Source organism: Gracilinanus agilis, chromosome 5 (genome assembly GCF_016433145.1).
Source record: "Gracilinanus agilis isolate LMUSP501 chromosome 5, AgileGrace, whole genome shotgun sequence".
NCBI lineage: Eukaryota > Metazoa > Chordata > Mammalia > Didelphimorphia > Didelphidae > Gracilinanus > Gracilinanus agilis.
The window spans coordinates 208,342,475-208,369,676 of NC_058134.1; the positions used below are offsets into that span (position 1 = coordinate 208,342,475).

Sequence of the window (27,202 nt, forward strand, 5' to 3'; positions counted from 1 at the left end):
TTTTCTTAGCATCATTGGTAATGACTGCCCTGAGGTTGAATACTGTGTTAATAATACCATTCATATCTCTGATCTGAAGTTTTCATCTCTCAGATATGTAGCCTTGGTAGAAGGAAGTCCATATAAGATAATAGAGACATAGGTGGCAGAATTTGAATTGGCCACTCGGGTCATCCTATTCCAAACTCAATGTTTTCTCCACCATGGCTTTTTGTCTGTCTCCTGCCTCATGTGTGACTCTCTCAGACTGTGTCTGGAGGAGGCGTAGCAATGGGAGGAGAGGAGATACTTCTTGAAGGACAATTAGGGTATCTTTATCTCTGCCTTATTGAATAGCATCATAAAATGTTAGAGCTAGTCCAACTCCCTCCCCTCACAGATGAGGAAATGGACAGGGAGAAAGGACAAAAACTACTTGCAAAAGGTCATATAGCATTTGATTAACAGACTGGAACTATAATACGGAGTTTCAGTCCCCTGAGACAAGAGAGTCCCCTGAAGAATCAACTCCACCTGCTCTGTCTAATCCTTTTGTGAGCTGAATCAATAATAATAATCCCAAGTTGTTTTCAAAGCACTTTACATTTACCCCATTTGATCCCTAGGACCCCAGGACAAGCCCAGGTATTCAGTAGCGCTAGTAGCCTCATCCCCTTTTGCTGAATGAAGAAGCTGAAGCTCATAGAGCTTAAGTAAATTTGTCCAAAGTCATCCAGCTAGTAAGTGCCAGGGCTAAGATTTGAACCTAGATTTTCCAACTCCAGATCTACTGCTAATGTTGCCTCATGAACATCCCGTCCCTTCCTCCCCACCCCATCTCCCATACAAACACATACACCCCTATCTTATAGCTGATCACCCTTAAGTCCTATTTCTGGCTAGGTGATAGGTGTGCCAATCCAATAGCCTAATCCATAAAGTAATGGGTATAATATGCATTGGTACATTATTCCTCCTAGGAAAAAAGTATTTTAATGTTTTACAAGGACCTCCTGAAGACATGCCAAAGGCATTCTAAGAATGGAAATCTGGAGAACCATAGCCAGCTGGTGGGAGAGATGTATTCAGGGTTGGCAAATTGTCAGTGTCCTGCATGTCGTACCATGCAGATGGCTGCCAACTTACAAATGTTTCCAGCCAGCACTGATTGTAGGTCAAAGTACCATCAGCATCCATGTCACCATCAGCCCTTCCCGCAGGGGAATTCTGATAACATAGCAGAAAACCAAATCAGGCCTCTGTAGCTACATCTAGATGTTATTAGCAATGCCTAAAATCCAGATTTCCTCGATTCTCCCTGAGGCTTTCCTCATTTTAACTACCCACTCCAGAAGAGCAAGAAAAAAAAATTTTTTTAACCAGCATCACTGTTTTCAGTTCTATATAAACCTAGATAAAAGACAATCTAAAACTACTTCACACTCGAAATCTGTGACTCTTGAGGTAATATGCTTTCTATATATAATAACTTATTTTTTCAATTACATGTAAAAACCACTTTTAACATTCTTTTTTTTAATTGTCATATTACAGTACCTACTTGACAACCTAGATATCAGTTATTTTCATATAACAGAGTTGGGAGGACCGTGCTCTGTAAACCATCACCTATACAAATTGCCTTAAGGCTTTTGGAACACCCCATTATAAATGTGAGCTGTTATTATTTTGGGTGGAAGTTTTGGGATAAGAATCTCTGACATTCACCTAATGGGTTGACCCTCACCGTAAACTTGTGAATGAGGGAGGGAAGAGATTGTCATCCCCATTTTAGATATGAGGAAACCAAGGCTCAGTCACTAAGTAGTTGCAAGAGGTGGGCTTTGAACATAGTTATGACTCTTGAGTCCAATGGTCTCTCTACAGTACTTTGCTGTTTCATATAAATCTAGAGGGAAACATGCAATTCGTTGGACATTTGACAAACAGAAGGAGAGCTTGATGCTATGGTTCAATTTCTACATTTTCAGCCATTTTCCTTATCAACTGAGCCCATAAAAAAGACTTTTCATGAACAGATGATTGTAGAACTGAAGCGTGTTTTCTCCTTATAATTCAGTTCATTACTTTAAGCTGTTGACTGGGCGCTGCCAAGCCTGCAGGGGCCTTGGCTGGAGTCAGATGCTCTCTCCTTAATTATTTTCTTTGTACTGTTATTTATGTGAAAAAGTTTGGGATTTTTTTCTTTGTTTCTTTGGTTTTTTTGTTTGTTCGTTTGTTTGCCGGTTTGTTTTTTGGTTTGTTTTTGGAAAGGAAAACGGGTGTCCTATTTCAAAGCTGAGTTCCTTGTTTCTTTCTTTTGCCCCATCACTGGCTGCATGCTCTCTATTGATGTCTTGTTCCCGGTCCTTGACACTGACCATCTTGTCTGTGAAAGGAAGCACTCCGGCTGGCATGATTGATAAGAAGAAAGGGAAGTTTTCTTGGTTTAGTCACTCCACAGAAACCCATGGTAATGTTCCATTGTGCTCTGTGTGTGTGTGCAGTGTGTATGTGTATGTGTGTGTATGTGTTGATGGGAGGGTATTCTTCTTGGGGGCTCCTGTTGCAGTATCCATGTGTGCATTTCAGGAGATGGCCCACTGCCCATCCATGACCTTTCATGTTCTTTAGACGAGTAGCCCCTTAACCCATGGCTAGTTGCTATCTTACTCCCATACCAGTATGGATTACAGGTAGTTTCTTCTGTTGGACAGTGCCTAGGTCATGTAACAGTTTACTTGGCACAGAAAACAGAGATTTAAAATTCCTTGGAATTAAGACTAATATGGCTACTCTTTATGCTGATCCTTTTAAGAGTGCATCCTTATCCCTATCATCACTGTCACTTGGGGCAAAAGGCAAGACATGCTTAGGGCAAAGGGGAACAGAGGCAGGCATAACTCCTATGTGCCTCAGGATTTCACAACAACATGTCTAGTAGGCAGATAGGATTAGGAAAAAGGAGGACAAAGCAAGAAGGCTCTTCAATTTTGTTATTTGTCTTTCTTGGTGTTTATGGAGCAAATAACCTGGTCGGATCCAAAAGGTTCATCTTCCCAACTCCCAGCGCAAAAACTAAAACCATTTCAAAGATCTAGCCCTTCCCCTCAGAAAAGCTACTTCAGAACTTGTGCTGATGGTCATGCTAATTTACAATGTATGTATAAATTATGTGTTGAGGTTTATAAGCATTCTACATACATGGTCCTCAAAACAATTCAATGAGGTAAGTACTACATGTATTGTTATCCATTTTCCAGATTAGGAAACTGAGGCTCAGAGACCCGAGGTATGTTCCCCAGTCATTAGACTAATTAGTCATCAATTTAACACTCAAACCTAGTGCTCTTTTCACTCCACCTTGTACCTAGGCAGCATCCACTGTCTCAATCAAGGATTTTGACTTTTGGAAGAGTGTGAAGAGTTAACATTTGGGGAAAGGTAGAAAGAGATGTGGCCTTGTAATCCTAGATTCATTTTCAGCTCACCCAACCACAAATGATTCCAAGTATCATGAGGGTTCTGTCTGCTATAGTTTGCAGCCTTTTATGAATTTTTTATTCAGCATTTCCCTCCTCCCCAAGACGCAGCTTTCTCTTGTTCACTTGAAATGTCCCTTTTCTCCAAAAGAAGAAACCAGGGAAATTCTCGTCATTATTAACCAATAGTCTTCCTCAGGTTTTAGCCCTGGGGCTGAGTGGCAAACAAAATTCCTTTTTTTAATAGGAAATGTAATGTTTTTATCCCCCAAGTCAGTCTATCTATCCTGAAACAATTGCTGGGCAGTCTGTATGTGGCACTTAATTTGAAGAATAAGAATTTAGATCTGGAAGGGTCTTTAGAGACTGTCTAGACCCCTGGAGGTCTCTAAGATCCTCTCAGTAAGTCCAGGTAACCAAAACTATTTTGACAATACTAAGACATTATTATCTTGCTAATCCTCCCTTTTCATATTTAACCATATGAGTCTAGACTTTCCATATTTACCATTCCTTATTTACCCATATGAGTCTAGACTTTCCATATTTACTATTCCTTATTTTACTATTTACTCATATGAGTTTAGACCAGTGATTCCCAAAGTGGGCGCTACCGCCCCCTGGTGGGTGCTGCAGCGATCCAGGGAGGCGGTAATGGCCACACTTTTTTTGTATTGCATTCTATTCTGAGTTCAATAAATAGTTTCATAATTTCCAGGGGCTCTAAGTAATATTTTTTTCTGGAAAGGGGACGATAGACCAAAATGGTTTGGGAACCACTGGTCTAGACTTACCCATATGAGTCCAGATGCACGCACACACACTCGTGAAATGGGGAGCCTTAAGTCTACAATCAACCAAACAACTCATTCTTTCCAGTTTGTGTTAACAATAACAGTAACAGCAACAATGGCCGGTCTAGAGCACTTCCACAATAATACTGTGAAGCAGGAGGTGAAATTCTCAAAGAGGGTCAGGGATTTGCTCACGGTCACACAGCAAGTAAGTTTAGTCAGTAAGGAAGGAGCCAGTATTCAAACTCAAAATCCAACTCTTAAAGCTAGGTAGATGGGAAAGGATACAAGGAAGAAAAGCCATCCCCTGGAGACTTCTGTCTTCATAGAAGATGTTAGGAAGCTGATCTATAGTCTATCAATGTTGTTGAAATACATTGAGGTATGCCAGGGGTGGTTTTTTTTTATTTCTTAAATTAATATATCTTAAAACATTTCCTGTATTGAGGAAAATTTATTCCTATCTTCAGACCCTAATCCCACCCTCCCTAGGCAGCTCCTGCCACTTTTCATTGACTGGCAGCAGAACTCACCTAGGATAACTAGTAAGACATTCATCTAGGAAATCCTGTTTCCCTCTCACTTCAAGTTTCAGGATACTGGGACTTAATTATATCATTGGATTTCATCATCAGTGGCAACTACCACCACTATTCCAGTTTGTCCAACCAACTCCAAAGTCACTTTCCCCAAATCAGCATTGCAGCTTCCACTTAATATTGGCTATGTCAACAACTAACTTTCTCCCACTACCCCAATCTTCTGCTTTCTCCCTTTTGACTCTTACAGTGAGCATGCCCACAAGTGAGACAGAATCCGTCAACACTGAAAACGTGGCTGGAGGCGACATTGAGGGAGAGAACTGTGGGGCGAGACTGGCGTGAGTAAACATGGCAAATCCAGTGGGTAGAGGGCATTTACAGGGACATCGCCCTATCTGTTGGTCCTGAAATCAGAATGAATTACTTAAGGGGTATCAAGTGGCCCAACACATAGGAGGACAAGAGCCTGACATCTAAAAGAAGCAAAAGCATCAGATAATTACACACCCAGAGAAAAAGAAAGATTTAAAATATTTGGTTATGCCTGATGGATTAATGGACTGGAGGACCGGGAGAGAGTATTACAATTGGGGTATACTTCCAAGGAAATATTCCTATGTTTCCTATGAAAGTCTATGTTTTAAATTTCCATATCCTTGCATTGAAACAAACAAAAGTATATGTAATTGTAGAGTTCTTTAGCTTATGGATTCTCATTAGAACTTTTCATCATCCATCACAAAAAGATTATGAAATAAGAGAAATAGTAAACTTTGCCAGCCAGACTTTCTTCTATTAAACATAATCACCTGGCATGAAAAGAAAGCAGAAAAACCTGATGTGAGTCATTAAAAAGAATCAACCTCTGCTACTTAAGGGAAGAAGCGCTATTCATGCAAACATCAGATAATTCAAAACTCATCTTTATTTACCTTTAGAATATAATAATAATAATAACAATAATAACAATACCTAAAGAATATTTTAAGGTTTTCAAAATACTTTACATACATTATTTCATTTGAGCTCTATAACAATCCAATAAGGCAAGAGCTACAGATATCATTATCTTCATTTTACTATTGAGGAAACTGAGGTTTAGAGAATTTAAGCAGATTACACATGGTCACACAGCTATTAAGTGTAAGAGGAGAGTTTGTAAAGAGAGGTCTCTCCTGATTCCACCTCTGCTGTTCTTGCCATGGTCAGTCAAGCAATTCACATTTATTAGGCATCTGCTATTTGCCAGTCACTGTGCTTGGCATAGGGAAGACATAGAAAAGAAGCATATCCTATGCTCAGGAGGGCAAACAACATGTAAGTAAACACAAAACAGATAAAGTAAATATGAGGTCAAGTTGGAGTGGCACCATGCCATATTGCCTACTAAAGATATAGTCCCCTCAAACATGTAACACATTCATACATATATATACATATATATATACACATACACACACACACACACACACACACACACACACACACACATCTCCCATTCTGGTCAGCTCTGATTTCCTTCCACGTTGGACTAGACAGTGATAGGGAGAAAGGCCTTAATTAAGAGCCACTCATCATTCCACTCATGAAAAATTAAGAATTGACTTCATTAACTTTGTTATGTTAATCTTGAACATGGAAACAGCAAGACTCTCTGAAATATTGACCCAAAGAAATGAACATTGAAATGGTCTAATTACTAGAAGTTTTTAAAAAGTCAAGCTTTAAGATATGAAGAAATTAATTTTTTCCCTTTGGAGAATGGAAACAGCATCCTTTGTTGCAGATCCTTGCTTGGAGCATAAGGATCGCAGACTTCAACCTCGTAAATAGAATACCCCACACTAGTAGGTGAATTGAAATGAAATTAATTGAATTAAATCAACTTGAATTGAAATGAAAGGAGGTATGACTAGATAGCTAACACCAAAGAGACCCAGGGCATCCTTTTCGCCCCTCTGAAATGGTTCTGTTGTTCTTGTGGTAAGACAGTCTCCCAAAGAGATGTGGTCTGAGCATTTGTAGTGCCAACCTTCAGGATGATTTCTGAGGATGAGGAGCTAGAAGGAAGCTCAGCACCTAGGAATAGACTAACTCTTAGGATTTCTCCCTCCTGAGCATGCAGGACTTTTACTATTACTCACTCTGACAGAGGCACCAGGGAGTCTGCACTGCAGATTTCTGAGGAAGGTAGGGAGGTAATTATTGTCAACATATTAAAATACCATGCTAATTACATTTTTAAGCAATGGCCTGTTTTTTTTACTTCCTCTTCTTCTTTTGGGATAATAGAAAATGAAGTCTTCAAATTTCTGGAGGCAGCCTTTATCTAGCTAACCCAGCAAAAGCCAGTTGATTCCATCAGTGATAGAGATGCTCTTGCTCTGATATTCTCAAAAGGGTCAATGGAAAGGTCCTCTTTCCAGGAGAGGGGAAGGAAATGATTCAGGGCCCTAAGATACGTTCCAAGAGTCCAGAAGAAGTCAGAATGGGTAGAAAAAGAACAGGAGGGGCTATTGAAACCTGTAGCTTTAGGATGGTGCTGAGATATAAATGGAAGCTAAATCCATTCTGTGCCTCATTGGGGCATAGAACCATCAGAAAAGGAAAAAAAAAGTCATCTTAGAGCTCTTCTAGTTCAACCCTAGCATTTGACAAGTGAAGCCAGCATTTACAAAGCATTTACTATGTGCTGGGCTCTGTGCTGAGCAATAAGAAGGCAAATTAAAGCAAAAATAAAGGCAGTCCTTGCCTTCGCTTACATTCTAATAAGGGAAGACAACTTATTAAAGGGAGCTAAAGGAGTAAGCAGGTAAGAAGATGAAGATTGGAGGTAGGGACCTTGTAGAAAAAGTCTGGGAACGTGAGGAATACAGACAGGAGAAGAATAAAGATATGGGCTGGTCTCTTCCTTCAAAATGAAAGTTCTGAGAAGAACCAGACAATCACAGGGAGAGCCTGCTGGGTTTGCAGGGTGCTTCCATGGGTTCAGAGGCGGAGTAAGGTTTCTGTGGAAAACCTGGAGAGTCAAGAGTACAACTTCATTTTGGAGGAGTGGAGAATGGGAGAAGAGGTAGGAATGGAGGTCAGATAAGGAGAGGAAACCCTGTCATTTTCTTTCACTAGAATTAGCCAGGCACCCCCATCTTGTCTTCCTTTATAAAGATGACAACAGTTGTAAGCTTTTCCTATGTAGAAGACCCTATGTAAGCCCTGGGGATTCTTCAATGGATCCTTGAGTTCATCAGAGCAATGGAGGTACTGCCTCTAATAGCAGGGCTCATCCCATCCATTTCAGACTCTGAGCCTTGCCTTACTATTATTATCCCCATTTTACAACCGAGGAAACTGAAGTGAAAAGAGGTGAAATGACTTAACCAGGGTCACATAGCTAGCAAATAAGGTTTGATTTGAATTCTGGTCTTCCTGAATCCTGGCCTGGCAGTCTATCCACTGAAGTTACCTAGATAATTCTAGGAAAGAGAATGATTTCTACAGGGGAAGATATGTGTTAGGCATGGGGAAGAGTCAACACAATTGAATGAGGAGAGGGCAAGATGAAATCAGGGGAGAATGAGTAGCCAGTTTGGCTATAACATAAAGTACATGAGAAGAGAAGCATTGCGAAATAAGGTTGGGTAGGTTGTTTGGAACAGAGATGTAAAGGTCCTTATCTGGGAAGCAAAGGAGTTCCAATTTGTCTAGTTTGAAATAGGAAATCACTGAAAGTTGTTGAGTGAGTTGTAACATAGACTTGTGCCTTAGAAAGCTTAATTTGGCAGCTTTATGAAGGATGGATTGGAGAGAGAAGAGACAAAGTTAGAACAGTTGGGAGGCTATTACAATGGTCCAGGCAAGAGTTATAAAGGCACTGAACAACGGTGGCACAGTGGATAGAATGGTAGGCCTAGAGTTGGAAGGACATGGCTTCAAATCTAAAGATTCAGACACTTCTTAGCTGGATGACCTGGAGCAAGTCACTTAACCTCATTTGCCTAGCCTTCGCCTTTCGGTCTTAGAATTATTACTAAAACAGAAGGTAAGGGTTTTTAAATAAATAGATAGATAGATAGATAGATAGATAGATAGATAGATAGATAGATAGATAGATAGATAGATAGATAAATGAATGAAGGAAGGAATTGAACTTAGATGGTGGCCACTTATAAATGGAAAGGAGGAAGTGGATGTGAGAGATATTCTGGAGATTTTAACAGATGTGGGGATGATGGGGAAGGAAGCCTTGTAGGATCTTAGACCCAGAGCTAGAACTGATCTTGGCCATGATATTTTAAAAGGGTTTCTAACTGGAAATGTTGAAAGCTGTCCCCTGTGAAGAGATTGAAGCATTGAGGCCCAAAGAAATATAGAGTGTCATGGTCAGATTCATGCAACAGGTCTGCAAATGGATAGAAGGGAAAACTTCCCTGAGTGCCCTCTCAAGTTCAAAATGCCACAGAGAAACTTGGAAATGGGGCCCAAATCCTAATTGTAACCCCTCATCAGGGGCTATCACCTAGGCCTGGGTATTTCCCTGTGCCACCATACATTCCTCCTGAGGATTTAAACAAACATATACAGACTTCCCCATGTTTGGATTCTCAAGGACTCTCTATTACTTAAAACCATTTGAAGTGGATCAAAAGAAAAATATTCTTATTAGAGCAGAACGACAATCAGTCAGACCTTGAGCTCAGGGGCTAGGAGATCATTGTAAGTCCAGTCATTGTAAGTCAATGAGCATTTGTAAAATGTTTGCTATGTATTGGACATTGTGATAAAAAAAGTCAAAAAGTGTCTCTAGCTTCAAACAGCTCACTATCTAATCATTAGATTCTAATGGAATAGACAAAAAAACTATATTCAAACAAGATATAGACAGGATAATTTGAAGTCCAGAGAGGTTAGGTAAGACCAGCCTAGGAACTGGAAATAGTAAGCAGCAGATCTGGGTTAAAAATCTGGTTCCCCTAAGACCAGAGTCCAGAGTTCTTTACTTCCCCAAGAGGACCAACTAAGAGTTTTCTTGGAATCAAAGGAACAAGGTCCAAGGTTAGAGTTGTATTCCAACTCAGTAATGATGAGGGAGAAATTGGGTTCTCCTTACCAGGGAAGCCTCTACTTAAAAAGTGAGCCCTGACATTATCTCAAACTAAAGATGTCCCTGGCTAGAGGTAGAACACCTTGGAATTTCCATGACCCAATTAGCAACTTTAAAATGTTTGATTCTAGCTCTAAATAAAAATATTCTCTTTTTCCTCCTCTTTCTCTTCCCACGCTCCTTGATAGCATATGATTAAAACCTCCTACCTAAGTATGTAGACTTTGGGGGTAGGGAGCTAGCTAAACCCTAGTTTAGCAATAAAGACAGGGAGAAAGAGAGAGGATAGGAAAGAGAGAAGGAAAAGGAGAGGGAGAGAGAAAGGGAAAGAGAGGGAGAGAGGAAGAAAGAGAGAGAGAGAGAGAGAGAGAGAGAGAGAGAGAGAGAGAGAGAGAGTGATAGATTATTTTTAAATATCTGTTATGTGAAAAACACTGGGATTATAAATAAAGGAGTTATAACAGTCTACTCTTCAACAGCTTACAAATTAGTAGGGGTAAAGGGAAGGGGTAGGGGGAGAATGTGACCATCAAGAAGGAGGAGGAGGAGTCCAGAGAAAGAGAAGAAATAGCAAGAATCCTTCCTAAAATGATATTGGGGGGGGGGGGGAGTTGCCAATAAAGAGAAAAGGGCTTTAGGGTAAAAGGTTGTCTGAGGCTCAGGGACCTAGAGATGCAAGATGACTACGCCCCTTTTTTCACCTTTTCACTTAATTTTTTCTTAATTAAAAAAAAGTAGGAAAGTTCAGTGCAGTGATAGGCAAACTACAGCCCCCTGAAATGTTCTATCCGGCCTCCCTGGACATTATTCCTAATCTGATGAATACAATGAATTGGATACAATACAATGAAACTTCAAAAGAGTTGCCTTAAAAACAGACTGACAGATGAGCATTTCCCTTCCTTTGGCCCCCTCTTTAAAAAGTTGGCCCATCACTGGTTTAGTGGTTTCTTCCACTGTAGAATACATTCCTTTGCATAAAATTAGAAAGAATCAGTTCCTCTGTGCAAAATTGGAATGGCATAGATCCAGCAGGTGGTAGATTTAGAACAGGAATCTATCTTACCAAACATTTATTAAATGACCACCATGTGCCAGGAGCTGTGCTAGGCCTGAAAGGTACCAAGTCAAAAAAGGCAATATCGCCTCTCCTCAAGGAGTTTATGTTCTATTGTTCAGTCAAACACGTTCACAGCCTATTAAATAAATACAGGATTTAGAAAGAAGGAAATATGCAATGATCTGGGAAGTGGAGAACTTACAGGTCCTCTACTCTAGCCCCATCATTTCATAGTTGAGGAAGATTAGCAAATAGTCCTATAAACCTCTGTCCTTCCTTTCTATCTTTCTGCTTCTGCCTCTGTCCTGATCATTCTCTCTCCCTGTGAAATGTCTTCAATTTTCAGAGCTCTGTATCTGTAACACCAAAAACCCTTCTGCCTTTTCATTTAAATGTTTCTTTCATGTGTTCCCTGGCCCTTATTCCCTACATCTACTTGACACATGATGTCCTTCCTTTTGATTTTTTTTCTTCCATAGATCTTTGTCCATTTCTCCGTTTCTCCTTCTCTCTCTGTCTGTGCTTCTCTTTTTACCCTCTTTTATTTGGGTCCTCACTATTCCCTAGCTATAAAGATCCCTTCAGACCTTCCTTTGAAAAGGCTCTCTTTGAAAAGTTACTTTTTAATTTGATTACACATCCAAATCCAATCCCACAGATCAGCCTTAAAAAGAGCATATATATTTATTTACACATACAAATAAGCTACTTCATTTGTTTTCTTTCCTAATTCCTATTTTTTTGAATATTTCACCAGTCTTCAATACTACACATGACTGACAGCCCTTTCAGTATTATCCTCAAGCCCTCTCCAAACCCCTGGCTGTTTCTTTCTTCCCAGTTTCTAGGCCTGAGGGCAAGAGAGTTTTGACTTCTCTATTTCCAGCTGGGTTATCTTGCCTTTTCTACTGTTCTTTTAACCCAAATGCTATTCAGCATCTGGCTCAGGGCTAGGGGTCAATGAGAAAAGAGGCATGACATGTGCAAATGACACTGTGTCTTATGGTGAGCTACACCCCTCTCCAGAAAAGGTTTTCCCTTCTTTTATGCTCCCAAGCAAAAGCAGATCCTTCTTAATAACCAACTGGCAGAAAGATCACTCCAGAATTTTCCCCTGACCCAGCCTCAAGGACCTGGCAGAATAGATTCTGGTTTACCGAGAATATGTAATGGTAACAGCCTTCTGCCTTTCTGTGGGAGTGTAGGAACAAGGCGGGAGATGCCATCCTTTTGGGGTTCTCTAGCATCAGGAGATGTTCCATCATCTGAGTACAAGGTGAATTTAGTCTGAATGTAGAGATGATTCGGTAATGTTGCTCTGTTCTCTTTTAGGCATCGAATCTCCAAATCAAAGTTCAGGTGAGTGAGAACATTTCTGCTTTCCCCTCTTCCATTCTCCTATGCCTCCCATCCCTTATTTGCCTCTTCCAAGTGACCCAAGACCCTGGAGGGGGGGGCTGCCCAAAGGGATGGCTTTTTCCTTCTTGTGCACTGGCCAAGCCAAGATTCAGAAAGTCAAGAGAAGCCACTGACTCAAGTCCAATTCGCTGAAATGTCCAAATAACTCATTGCTGATATCAGTGACATCCCAGTCGAGCAATGAAGTTGGAGAAGTGGGGAACAAGGGCAAATCAATATAGGGCCAGCTTTATAGGTATACATTATTGATTTGTTAGGATTGTTTTTATTACTGGTATTGCCACTGTTGAGTCTATTTCAATGAATTATAATGGGCTATAATTAGACCTTAGAGGTCATCCAACCTAATCTTGTAATTATAGAAGTGACTTTCCCAAGATTATACTCCTAGTAAGTCACCCTGCCAGGGTCAAAATTGGAACCCTGATCTTCTGGGTCCAAAATCAGCGCCCTTTCAAAATCAGTATATTATTAGCTCAATACCCATTAAATTCCTATGGGGAGATGGATAACTTGAAACCCAGAGAGGATTCCTCAAAGATTGGACATAGAATTCCTAATTCTACAGAACTTCCTTGGCTAAAGAGTCCATCTGCCCACAAGGGACATCAGGACATTTTGCCCAGCAACTTGTAGCCAATACTTTCTGCCCTTTTGAGGATGGGAGGAAGGAGCAACAGTGCCCTGCCAGCCCTGTGCCTCTAGGGAGAATTCTCTCCTGCTGGAACAAATCCATTTCCCTGTTAGCATGAGGGGAACAAGAATAACAGACAAAATTCCCCTCTGTTTTACCATGTCATTTCCATATCCTGCATGCATATGAAAACATACACATATCCACACATACAAATAAATTATGACATTTATTATACAGTAGAAGGTGTTGCCAGGAAACCCGTTGCTAAGCAAGCTATATTTTGTAAGTGTAGGAGGTGTGTAATTAGCTTCTAAACACCTTCTCTGGTTAGCGATTACTTCCTTATTCCAGCCCAAATGATCGTGACATTCATGAATGGCTCTATGCAAGAATAGCCAAATAGGGGACCACCCTATTTATTGGCAACCTTATCTGGTGGAAACAGTTCTGAAGGTCTGGGTTCAAATCCTCTTGCTAATGCCAATCCCCAGTGTGTCCTTAGACAAATTCCTTCATCTCCGAGGGCTTTGGTGTCCTCATCTCTAAAATGAAGGGGTTGGACTAGATGGTCTCTGAGGGTCTTTCCAGAATCTTTTCATCACAGTATCAGGAAGAGCACTGAAAATGAGTCTCTGAGGCTGTAGCAAAAAAGGCTACTATCAACAAGGATAACAAGGCCATCAACGATGACTCTTTATGGCTTCAAAGAACTAAATACAATATTCCAGCCTGGGAGAGGTCTATACAGGAATTTTGCACCAGGGAAATTCCAGAGGCCTCGGGCCATCAAAACCACCATATTGCTCTATTTCTTTGTCCCTCGTTAATGCAAACTCCTTTGTTCAGGGAATTTCAGGTACCCTGAAATGTGTATTTTTGAAAATCTTGATTACTTTCATTGTAAATACAAAAGGCATCGTCTGAGGAGGAAGCACAGATTCCAAGTGAAGGTTTACTGATATGTTGCCATTCTCATCCAAATACTTACTGTGCTGAGAATGTTATGATAAAGCAATATCTGTCTGATTATCTCTCCTCCCTGGCCCACCTCCCTCTACCCCCACAAGCTTTACAAATAGGAAACTCCTGGAGGGGAAAAGAAAAGGGTCCCTTTGCCCTACTCTGCTCCTCATTTTTTCACTCAAATTGGATTTAATGGCAAATAGAATAAAACATCTGAGTTAAGATGGACCCTCAAGATCACCTGCTTCCACACCCTTATTTTATGGAGGAGAGAACTATAGGAGAGAGAATTCCAGGAACTATATAGTTGAATGCCTTCCATTACCTCTGTCCATCTGCAATTCATTTATCTGGGGCCAGCACCCATTTGATCAGCACTTCCCAATAGTGTGCTGGTCAGGGGAATAAATCAATAGATTGAATGTTGGACTCTCCTAAAGGATTTCTAGGTCTATGGGGGAGGGAACACTTTTCCCAAGATATGCCAAAATAGCAGGAAACCTAATTTGTATCTTGTATTTGTGTGCTGCTTTGCAGTTTGCAAAAATCTTTCAATACTCCTTTGATCTAATTTGAGACTAAAAGAATAGGATAGTGGAATTGGAGTCAGAGGACCTGGGTTTCAATCCTGTATAGTTAAATATCACCTATATGACCTCGTTGCCTCACTTTTCTGGGTTAATGCTTCTCATCTTCCCCAAAACACGGAAGCTCAAGTTTTCAAGGAACTCAGGAGAACAAAAATATTCACCATGTTCAGTTGTCCTTATTAATGCGCCCATGCTTCCATTCTCCTATATCCTCCCTTTGTCCTCCCACGTTTTGCCCTTCAGTAGAAGTATCAGATTTTGTCAGGAGGTTTCTGGAGAAAAGGCAGAGCCAAGTCAAGACTCTGTCCTAGACAAGTGTTGAAGACTGTGGGCCCCTTCAACATTAATGAAAGACAAGAATTCTTGATAAAATGTTTTTTCTTCATTATTGTGGTATGTAGCCACAAAGATGTTTTGACTTTAACCTTTGGGTCTTCTCCATAAAATATGCAATTTGATTGATCAGAAATTAAATCAGAATTAATATCAATGTGCCATGAAAAACAGGATTTCCTAGCCTTTAAAAATAATTATAAGAAACAGCATGGCATAGAGGGCCGGCCTTAAAAATCTGGAAGGAAGGAAGGAAGCAAACATTTATTAAGCATCTACTATATGCCAAGGAACTGTCCTAAGTATTTTATAAATATTATCTCATTTGATCCTCACAATAACTCTAAGAGGTAGATGCTATTGTTAACCTCAAGTTACAGTTGAGGAAACTGAGGCAAACAGGTTAAATGACTTGCCCAGGATCTAGGTTTGACACAAAGGAAAGAAATGGAAGTAGTCTATTGCTCCCCCATAGCCAATCATAGAATCATAAAACTTTCAGGCCAGACCAAACCTTAGAAACCAGACTACTACATTTATGCATTTAAATGAGATGGATCTTCTGAGCCTCAAATGGAAAAGTTCCTAATTTTTCATTGCCTATAGCCACTTCATCCATTCCTCCCCCAAACCTTCTACCTCTTCTTTTCTCATTTTCCAGTCGCTACTGGCGCCGATGGAACCGGTTCTGCAGAAGGAAGTGCCGGGCAGCAGTCAAATCCAATGTTTTCTACTGGCTTGTTATTTTCCTTGTGTTCCTCAACACCCTTACCATCGCCTCAGAACACTACAACCAGCCCCACTGGCTCACAGAAGTCCAAGGTGAGGGGCATCCCCAGTCTTGGTTCCTACCTCTCTTTGTTCTCCTCACCTGAAACCCAAAAGGACGGGAAGTCCTCTGTAGACAGAGGTTTAATGAATGGGGAGCTGGCCAACAGATAAAACAGAGATATACTCCAGGACCAGAGCCGTCATAAAATTCAAGAAATACTTTATAAATAAGCCGTCCTTACCAGGATAGGCCCATACCATCTGCCAGCCCCCAGATACTGCTTGTTATGTCCAGGTGATAGGAGGCAAGGCCCTTCGGGCAACCCACTTGCCAAGGGGAATTTTCAGAGCTATGCCACTGCACTCACCACAAAGGACATCTGTTAACCAGAAGAACTGGGCAGAGGAGGGGAAGGAGAAGGAGAGAGAAGAAAGGGAGAGGTAGGACAAGAAAATAAAAGAAAGTTTCCCTCTGGCCACCCGAAAGGAGAACTCTAATAAACCATTTTTTCCTAAGTGGAAGCACTAGAAGGTACAAGAGTGAATAGAGAATGATTCGATTGTTCCTCTAGACTGGAGATATAATCAAGAAAAAGGGGAGAAGGGCCACATTGATTGTGAGAACAACCCATCAAGACTAGCACACACTAGGTATTCATGAACGTTTGTTTTTATCTCAGAGCCATAACTAGAAATTCTGGTGCCCAAAGCAAATTTCTTTCAAAGAAGGAGCACACAGATTACAGACCATTCCAGTTGGGCACAGTCATTCCAGAAGAAAGCATGACTCATTTCCTAGAGAATATGGCTGTAGCCCAGTGATGTGTTGGCAAATGTTTAATAATCAGTGGTCCAGAAAAAGAAATGTACACGTGACACAATTTTAAATTTAATCTGCATTATTAAAATTTCCCATCACTTTCCCAAGTCTAGACAATCAACAAAATAAGAAAGCCTTGATTTATATAGCATTTTCTGGTTTCTGAGATATCAATGCTCATGCTGAAAATTTAACAATCAATTTTCTCCAATTGGTTCAAGCTGTGCCTGGCACATGCCTGCTTTAACCCCCTGGTAGCACAGACTCTCTCTGTCCCCCAGCCAGTAAGTCACAGGTCACATATTCTCCCTGGCCCCCCATCCAGTAGGAGGCAGAGAAAGGATTGGGAAACAGCAATGAAAAAAGGCAGGTCTTTTGAGGGACTTATGAGAAAGATGCTATCCACATCCAGAGAAAGAACTGTGGGAGTAGAAACACAGAAGAAAAACAACTGCTTGGTCACATGGGCCGATGGGGATAGGATCAGGGATGTAGACTCTAAACGATCACTCTAGTGCAAATATTAATAATATGGAAATAGGTCTTGATCAATGACACATGTAAAACCCAGTGGAATTGCTCTTTGGCTATGGGAGGGAGTTGGGAGGAGGGGAGGGAAAGAACATAATTCATATAATCATGGGAAAATATTCCAAATTAATTAAATAAATAAACTTTAAAAAAAAGAAAAAAGCAGGTCTTGGGAAGCCTTCATGGATAATGCCACATGGCATGGCACCAAAGGAGACCTATGAAACAAGGGAACAAAGGACCAGAGAGTCACTGGAGAAAGGAAGCATATCCACCCTTCTTTTGGATGTTGAATCTTTTAAGTTCAGGTCATGTCACCATAATTATATGACTGGCTCATCTGCCTTCCCTTGACTGACTCATGAGCATCACAGTGAGAGTCCTCCTCCTCATAATCACCAATTTCTTCAATATCACAACTCCAAAATGCATTGATAAAGTGCCGACTTTAGAATGGAACCAAAGTAGGTGCTGTACCCAGAGAGATATAAATATGGCCACACTTCTTCAGGTGACCACTGCAATCAAAAACATCCCTCTCCCTTCATTTACACTCAAGGTTTTTTAGTGCTTTGAGGGGATTCAGAGTGCCAGAAATGTGTCAGGGGAAGGGGTTCTTTTTTTTTTTTTTTAGTTAACAATTTTTCCCTCTTTGCTTTCCCCATCCCCAAATTCCTCCTCTTCTGGATCCTGCCAGACACTGCCAACAAGGCCCTGCTGGCTCTTTTCACTGCAGAGATGCTGTTGAAGATGTACAGCCTTGGCCTCCAGGCCTATTTTGTGTCTCTGTTCAACCGCTTTGACTGCTTCATCGTGTGTGGAGGAATCCTGGAGACCATACTGGTGGAGACCAAGATCATGTCCCCCCTGGGGATCTCCGTGTTGAGATGTGTCCGGCTGTTGAGGATATTTAAAATCACAAGGTACTGAACCACCCGTTGCTCTGGGAGATAGAAACTGTGGAGGAAGTGCCTCCATGGAGGGATGTTGGTTGGGTAGGAAAGAAAGGTCTGGGTGGTCTGCATTATGGGTTATGCAAAATGGAAAGGGCAGAAAACTGAATAAGATGGCCTTAAACCTTCCATTCCATTGTCTGTCTATTCTCTCTCACTCTAAGAACTTTAGTCTAATATCTGCATCGTCCCTGGTGCATTAGGACTAATTAATACATTTCACACAGAAGAACCTCAAAATATATGGAGAGGGGGAGCAGCTGGGTGGCTCAGTGGATTGAGAGCCAGGCCCAGAGATGGGAGGTCCTGGGTTCAAATCTGGCCTCAGACACTTCCTCGTTAGGTGACCCTGGGCAAGTCACTTAACCCCCATTGCCTAGCCTTTACCACTTTACCAAGGCAGAAGCCTTGTAACAAATACATAGTATTGATTCTAAGATGGAAGGTAAGGATTAGAAAAATAGAGAAAGAGAAGCAATCTTGTATAAGAGGTAGAGTATGGCAGAATGGGGAAAGCCCTAAACTGGGAGTCAGAAGAGCCCTGTAAGATATCCTAGCTCTGATGATATTTACTGTGATGCTGGTCATTGGACGCCTCTTACAGACTTAGTCACCTCATCTGAAAAATAAGGATATTTTATAACCATAGGGTTGTGGTGAAGTAAATAGGTCTCAAACCAGAAATTATAATGAAATGTCAGTTATTACTAGTATTGACCAATAGAAGATAGCTCTGCATCCCCAAAATCAAATTACTCTCTATTCTCCTAGTCACAACACATCTCACACAGAGAGGAGGAGGAGGAGGAGGAAGAAAAAGAAAAAAGATGGCAGTATCCCACATGTACACATACCCATATAGTAATTCATTGTAAAATGAGATTCCCTTCTACTTCAAAATCTGCGAGCTTATTGACTTCTTTTTAATTCAACAACTTAGAACACTAGCTGACTTGGAGAGCAAGGAAAGCAACTATCGAACTGGTCTTCTCCAGACCAATTGTTTTTTGGGGATTTTTGTTCTTTAATTTATTGTTATCTTTTGTTCTAAGTCAATAGTTACTTCCCAACAAACACCCAAACTAACCTCCTTTTTATGTACATCAACTTTAAAAAATAGATGATCACTTATGAACAAAAAGAGAAGATATCCTTTCACTTTGGTAGTCTAGTTCTACAATTAACCATTGTATTTGACTAGTTTCATTGCTTCTTCATAGTGACTTTATCCACTATAGTCATTGTATATATTGTTCTTTTGACTCTGCTTTCTTCATCTTGCGTCATTTCATACCCATCTTTTTGTGTTTCCATAAATCTTCACATTCTTCATTCTTTATAATATCTCCTTACATTCATATGCTACAATTTATTCAGTCATTCCTCAGGCATTAGACATATATTTTGTGCTCAGCTTTTTGTTATCAGAAACAAAACCCTTATGAATATTTTATGCATATGAATTTTTTCTTTTTGTCAACTTTCTTGCAATATTGCCTGAATCGTATAATATGTGGACTGTGTGACTTTGGACAAGTCATTTAGAGCTTTGAGCTTCAGTTTCCTCCTCTGTGAAATGAAAGGGGCTAAATACCCTCCAAAGTCACTTTTAGCTATAGATATGTAGTAAGTACATTAAAAAGTTCCAGCCAGAGAAAAACAGAATGTTACTGCAAGATAACATTCAGTTTGACTATGTGTTGTACTACCAGAATTTGAAACCCTTGAGTTTTCAAGTAATTTTTAGCAGTCTTGTTGCTACCACTTACCTGGTGACAATTTATCCTATTCCAGAATTTCTCTTATTATGTTTTTATATGATTCTTTAGGAATAGTCCTTCATTCATCAAATTATAACGGATTACCTACTCTATGCAACCATCAGCCTCTTGAGCATCCAACCACCTGAAGTAATTTGGTTTCCCAAAAAGTTGATGCGTATTTATGATTTCACAAAGGGTTAATATGTATGGTCCTATTTCCCATTTGCAAGGAGGAAATAATTTTCAAAGGGGTTATCATAGCCATTATTATAGATTTAGAAATGTTGGAGAAGGGAAGGAAAGGAAAAATGTACTTCATCCCTCCCTCTATCCTTCCACATATGGAACTCTTATATTAATCATAGTAGCTCATATTTCTATGTCACCTTAAGGCCAAAGCACTTTCTTTGCAACAACTCTCTGGGGTTGGTCATGCAAAAAAGGATTACCTCCTTTGTACTAATAAGTCTTAGAAAATTGTCTGGGGCATTGAGACTCTTGTTCGGAATCACATAGCCAACGTGGCAGAGAAGGGTCTTCCAGTCAGGTCTTCCAGGCTTAAGGTCAGCCCCATTCACGCTGCCAGGTGACCTTACCTCCTAAATAAGTATTAAAAGTAAGTATTTTAGACATTTCTGGAAAAAAATAAACCTCCTTCCTAGCTGTTTTATCATTATGATTAAATTTAGCATGTTTTTTCTCCTTTTAATCACCAATTTATTTTCATAGTAAAATAATGATCTTAAAGCCATAAAAGGAAACTCTTTTAAGTAAACCTAGAATTTTCATAAAGTTCCCTCCATGTGAGGGGTTTGTTTTCAGTGCAGATAGTTATTTTATAGCATTATGAAGCTATAAAAAGAATTATTTCCTGACACTCTGAGTATTGACAATTATTAATGGGAAAGGACAGAAAAAGAAAAAAATTATTGCATTTGGGATCAAAAGACCCAAGTTCAAATATCTCCTCTGTAAAATATATGTGTATTTATGTGTATATGTATACATACATATGTATATAGATGCACATATGTATATAGATTTAGCTATAAATATACATGCGTGTGTATGTATATAAAAATATAGATGGTCCCAAAAATCTTAGTGCTATTTTAGCTTTTCTACCTTAAAACTGCTCTAAGACTATTGAAAATCCCTATTTGTTCCATTTTTCCTTTCTTTTATATAATTATGTATTTTAGACAGAACATATGATTTTATCTTTGTCAGGGACATCCTATGAGCATAAAACTTTTACCAATGCACAGTACAATTGAATGACTTGCCCAGCGTAACACAAATATGTATCAGAAACAGGACTTAGAACCAGGTGTTTCTGACTTGCAGGCCAGCTCCGTTTCCAATATGCCAGAGCACCTCATATAATGCCCAGTCAAGTAGGGCTCTATTAGAAATGTCTTGTTTTACTAAACATACCTTTTTTTCACTTCAAATTTTCCTTGGAAATAATTGGTGATTAAAAATAGAGTGAGCGTTAAATCTATTCAAGACGATATAACAGTAGCTAGGAAGTAGGCTTCTTTTTTCCAAGAGTATCTATCTGATTTTCGATACACATTGATCTTTAAGAATTATTTAAGAATCAAAAGCTTACAAAATTAAAAATTTTCCTAAACCCAGGAGGAAAATGGAATCAGTCATTCTTTTGTGATAGAACCAATTTGGGTAAACCTTTGGAGATTTGTCCCAGGAGTATTGGATAATTAAAGAGTGCTCAGTGCTTCATAATGCATTGCTGGTGGAGTTGTGAACTGATCCAACCATTCTGGCTGGCAATTTGGAATCATGCTCAAAGGGCTATAAAAGATTGCCTGCCCTTTGATCCAGCCATACCATTGCTGGGTTTGTACCCCAAAGAGATCATAGATAAACAGACTTGTACGAAAATATTTATAGCCGCGCTTTTTGTGGTGTCAACAAACTGGAAAAGGAGGGCATGTCCTTCAATTGGGGAATGGCTGAACAAATTGTGGTATCTGCTGGTGATGGAATACTATTGTGCTCAAAGGAATAATAAACTGGAGGAATTCCATGTGAACTGGAAAGACTTCCAGGAATTGATGCAGAGCGAAAGGAGCAGAGTCAGAAGAACAGAGACCAATACACTGTGGTAAAATAGAATGCAATGGACTTCTGTACTAGAATGTCACTCTCTACCTTGGGACATTATTTCCCACAAAAAAGACTCCAACTATTGGCTGAAACAGACCAGGTCCAACCCTAAGGAGTCTGGCCTCTATAGAGAGGCTTCTCTTGTGTCATCTGGCTTACTATGCCTCTACCCTAGAGTTCCAGGGAAAATCTCTTAAATAAAGCTTTGGAAATGGCTCATATCTAGGACCCTTCTAAGAAGGATGAACAGAATCCATTCTAGAAAATGGATCCAATGTATAAAATAGATATCAAGTATAGGACAGCAATTTATTTCCTCTATCACAAAAAAAAGTTTAAAACACAAAATGCACATAACCATATATTAACGCTTTAAACATTAAACAATAATCCCATTACTTATATTCTTCCAGAAAGTAAAAATATCACTGTGGAACTATGGAACAGATATTCACTTTTACCTCAAAACTCTCTGCCTGGCAAGTATATGATCTCCTAGTGAATCAGAGCTTGACTTTCTTAGTCCTTTAAGTTGCAGCATCCTTCTTAGTCCTTTCACAGTGCAAGTGGTTTCTCCTGATAGTGGTTTATTTTCTCAACTGAGTAGTAATATAGTTGTACAAAACACCTCCCAATAAACCACTGGCACTGGCTTAGACACTCCCAACCTCTGGAGCTCAAGAGATAACCAGTAAGACTGGGAAAACCTCCATCCCCCAGGACTGATGGGCTCACAGAAAGAAAAACAAAAGAGAAAGCTAGGGATTTGAGGTCTCAGGCTCATCTAGGTAAGAACGTTTCACTGCCATGTGCCTTCATAGGCCATCATAGACGCTATGGGACAAAGAGAGACAAATCCCTTCTCCCCCTACCTACTTTCTGGAAATTCAAGGAAAATCCCAAGAAATATCCTTGAGGGAAAAGGAAATAGAGAGACAAAGAAATAGAGGGAAGGAAGAGGAGGGAGCAAACTTTTATTCTCTCCTTATTTAGCATACTGGTTGGGCTGCTCTTCTTGGGCGAGCCTCCAATCATTTTTATTATTTACTCCCCTGTTGCCCCCACCCCAGTTTCACCTCCCTTCCAGGAGAACGTAAGCTCCTTAAGAAAATGGACCATTTTTTTTGTTTGTCTTTGTTTCACTCGTACTTACCATAGCACCATACACACATTGTGGTTTAGTCATTCAGTTATATCTGATTCTGTGACCCCATGGACCATAGCACGCCAGGCTCTTCTATTCTCTACTGTCTCCTAAAGTCCTCCAAACTCATGATCATTGCTTCCATGACACCATCTGTCCATCTCATTCTCTGCCGCCTCCTTTTCTTTTTACCTTCAATCTTTCCCAATGCATAACAGGTGCATAATCATTGTGGCATTGACACAGGAGTGGGGTGCACTCAGATCATCCCGGCTAAATATTTCCCCTTCTTAAAAAATTTCCAGTATAAGAGATTCTTTTCTCCTTCTTAGAAATATGTCAGTGTCAGACAATCCTTACAGCCAGGAAATGCTTCCTAAATGTTTCGCCAGTCCCTTCCTGTTGCAATTTAATTCACTTCTCTGTTCTAATAAAAGAACTATTATGCAGGCTCATGAAATATTCCTTTATATACTTAAAGATCTGAGTCTTTTTCCTGACTTCTCTCCCCTGGACCCTAATTTAGTTGATATTTACTGAACAACCATAAGCCATGTGGTACTATGGAGTGGAAAATTATAGAATATGGAAAAGTTCCTGTCCTCATTGGCACATGACAGCCATAATGCATGCTTGCCAATGGCAAATATATGTCTACTGATAATGATGTAAAGGGAAAGTACTTTGGGTACTCTGGTTAAATTGGGTCCATTGTTATTTATATCTGGCTACCCCAGAAACCACCAATTTTGTTTCCCTTTTCTGATAAGTCTCTGATGTCAGAGGTTGTCTGTCGCCTCTTACTCTCCTCTTGTCGTGCCCACGAACTAAATTAAGCTAGTATAACATGGGAGGGGGGGGGGAAAACCAACTGGATTTTAATTCTAACTCAACATTGTTTTAGCCTCAGAGGAGAAGAAAGGCTCCTGAACCGTCTTTGTAGGGAGACTAGTAAGTAGGATGGAGCAACCGGCACCTTGCCCCAGTCAGTGGAGTGCAGCCTTGAATGATGTGACATAACCCTTGAGAGTTCCAGCTCTCTTCTCTGGCCTGCCTTCTCCCCACCTCTTTCCTCCTCCTCCTCCTCCTCTCAGGAGTTGGTGGAGGTGAGGTCATTTGGCAGTAGCTCATAAGCTAGGATCGCTTTCTCTGAGAAGGGGACCATTCTCTCTCCTCCTCTGACTGCACCCACCTGGGATAATCTTCCTCGTCCCCTTCCCCCAACAGAATTTACCTCAAATGACAGAATTCTTAGTTAGGGGTCTGGCAGGGAGCCTCCACTTTCCTCTTTTTTGATTCCGTGGGCAATCTCCCTAAAGGTAGACCGTTTTTCTAGTTTCCTTTTTTTCTATTTCCTTGCCAACATTTATCTATGCATGCTGTTTCCATTATTAAAATAAGAGATCATATCTATACAGTGTATATTCAAGAGAAGGGATGGAAATTAATCTTGATTTTCATCACATGGCAAGTAGAGGTGTTAATGTTAAGGGCAAAGCTGAGATCAGCAGTACTAGAAGTAAAAGTCATGTTAGCAATACACATTTATTTTCCAGCTGAAATGGCCCACTAGCTATTTCCTGAACTTAACATTCTTGTCTCCCCTCTGTGCACTCCTCCAAGCTGTGCCCTGTGCCTCATCTTACCTGTCAGAGCCCTCCTCTTTCTTCAAGGCTCTCAAGCCCATTCCCTCATGAAGCCTTTTCTCATCCAGTTGTCAATGCTCCCTCCTACCTTAATTTTCCTTTATTCTTTTTTATACCTTCTACTCCTTTATGTATGCTTTTTCATACATATACTCCTTTTATTCTTCCTACTCCTTTACACCATTCTCCTTTATACTTATAGATCAACTGTATAGAATATAAGTTCTTTATATTCAAGTCTTCCTTGTGTCTTTGTATCTCCAAGTACCTAATAAATGTTGACTAAGTTGAATTGAACATACCCACAACTGGAAATAATATTCCCTACAAGAAAGTTTTGACTTTATGGATGATCACTGTGTGCTGAGAAGAAGAATGGCGAATGGATAGAGAACCAATCTCAGAAAAAGGATGGCTTAGGTCAATGCCCCCTTCCCTCTGACACACACTGCTCCTGTCGTCCTAGACGAGTCTCTCTGTTCACTCAAAGACTACGAGTGGTGGGAAAGGTGCCGACCTGCATCAGTGGAGGGAATTTCCTCATCCGGGAGTACCTTGCACCAATGAAATCACAGCCCCAGTCCTCCTCCCTACCCCTAGTTGTGTGCTTTCAAATATGGATGGAGCATATTTGTGTGGCTAGATCCCACATTTATTTCTGAAGATCTGAATGGATTTAGGAGGGTAGAAGAATTGCTAACCCTTGCATAATGCAAGGACATAAGTGGCGTGGAAGTGGGAACAAGATAAGCAGAGAAGTTGAAAATTAGTCACAATCCTTGCTGGAATAAGAAGGAGAAAAAGTAAATGAAGTTTGTGAGACACCTAAAGGCTGATGCCACCATTAATGAGATCATTAATTATTCTGAGCTAATGCAGTGATCTCTCTGACATATAAAGATTAAAGGTCCCTGGCCCTAAGCTATTTGAGGTACATACAGTTATAACTAAATGAAAATTCCAACCCAGAGAAGACTTGGGTCATTTTGTATTTCAGGAGAGAAGAAAGAAGTCCCTGGGCCCCAAAGGAGAGTAAGTGAAAAGTCTAAAATCCAGCAACAGACCTACCCAAGGGGAAAGTAGCACTGAAAGATAAAAGCCTCCACAAACAGATGGTGACTTGAAACAAGGGAGGCAGAGAAAAAGAATACAAAAACGGAAGAGGTCAAGAAGAGGAGTGGTGAAGAGATCTATGGAAGGGCTGTGGGGACAAGAAAAAGGGAAATAGAAGAGGGAAGTGAAGAGCTTCTTAAAATGAGAAAGTTGAGTCGGTAAACAGGTCCCCAATGAATCATATTTTGAAGTAAAGTATGAGATGTGAAAAACAAAATGTCAGGATTTGAGGTCAAGGAGAGAGAGTCAGGAGCACAAAGACGTTTTTTGATATACTAAATGCTAATATATAAGGGGAAACTAGGAAATGTCCTAATTTAAAGGGAACCCCACAGGTAAATGAGGCAGCTTGTTAGTATCTGAAGCCTTTAAAGGGCTGAAAGCCCCAACTCCAGTTTATTGTGTTCTCATTAGTTGAGCAGTAATTGCCAGAGATTTCCAGGAATTTTGAAGTACTCTTATATTTCTTCCTGTTATCAAGCACTTTGGCTAGATGCCAGTTCTCACCAGAGAATTCTCATTTTTCCTCTCCTTTCATTCTTCTTCTTATATCGGAAAGAAATCCTCATTGGATACCAAGGTGCCTTTAATATTGTAAAAGGAGAGAAATCTATACTGGGTGTTTTAGGCACAAATTTATCGGAGACACACTTATTAATAATAAGATCATTAATAAAATAATTCAAAGTATCTCTGCTTAGAGAGAAAATCCAAAGGGTTAGGGATCCTTCTCAACTTTAAAAAACTCTCTGCCCAAACTATTTTCCTACATATAATTCAAAAGGGTTCATGAACAAAGTCAAAATCCTGCAATCAAGATTAAATAGGAGGACAAAGTCTAGAGACAATATTCACAACTCTCAGTATGTCCTGGAGAATCAATTTCATAGAACCATTCTGTCCCTCTTGAACTACTCCCTCTAAGGATTCTCCTATTTCTTAGCCAAGGGGGAATTCAAGAGATGCTTTTCTTAAATCAGTAAAAGCTTCTTCCTTCTCCCGGTTTGATCATCACCCTAATCACTTTATGAAGAAGTCTTTCCTGAGCTGATCAGGCTTCTCCTTTTAATAACTAGTTAGGCCTTCAGTTCAAATAATGTAAAAATATTTCACTGCATTACATTGTTTAGGATTGGATCATTAGAGAAAGATAGATAAGGGGTTTCTCATTCAGATTAGACCAAAGTCTTTAAAAGACTGAAGGATAATTATAATATCATTTTGTTAATTTTTTTAACCCTTCCCTTCCATCTTAGACTTAATATACTATGTATTGGTTCTAAGGCAGAAGAGCGGTAAGGGCTTGGCAAATGGAGGGGTGGGGAAGGTGAGGTGTTAAGTGACTGGCCCAGGGTCACACAGCTAGGAAGAGTCTGAGGCCACATTTGAACCTTCCCATCTCTGGGCCTGGCTCTTAGTCTACTGAGA

General features: G+C 40.1%; 1 protein-coding gene across 1 annotated transcript in view; it reads left to right on the forward strand.

Annotated features, from left to right (window-relative positions):
- Positions 1-27,202, forward strand: part of CACNA1C (calcium voltage-gated channel subunit alpha1 C) — a 1,013,247-nt gene that overhangs the window by 826,192 nt on the left and 159,853 nt on the right. Inside the window, exons 10-13 of the mRNA XM_044679095.1 lie at positions 5,045-5,135; positions 12,291-12,317; positions 15,562-15,722; positions 17,720-17,945. Coding sequence (XP_044535030.1) covers positions 5,045-5,135; positions 12,291-12,317; positions 15,562-15,722; positions 17,720-17,945 — 505 coding nt within the window. The remainder of the gene's footprint in view (positions 1-5,044; positions 5,136-12,290; positions 12,318-15,561; positions 15,723-17,719; positions 17,946-27,202) is intronic.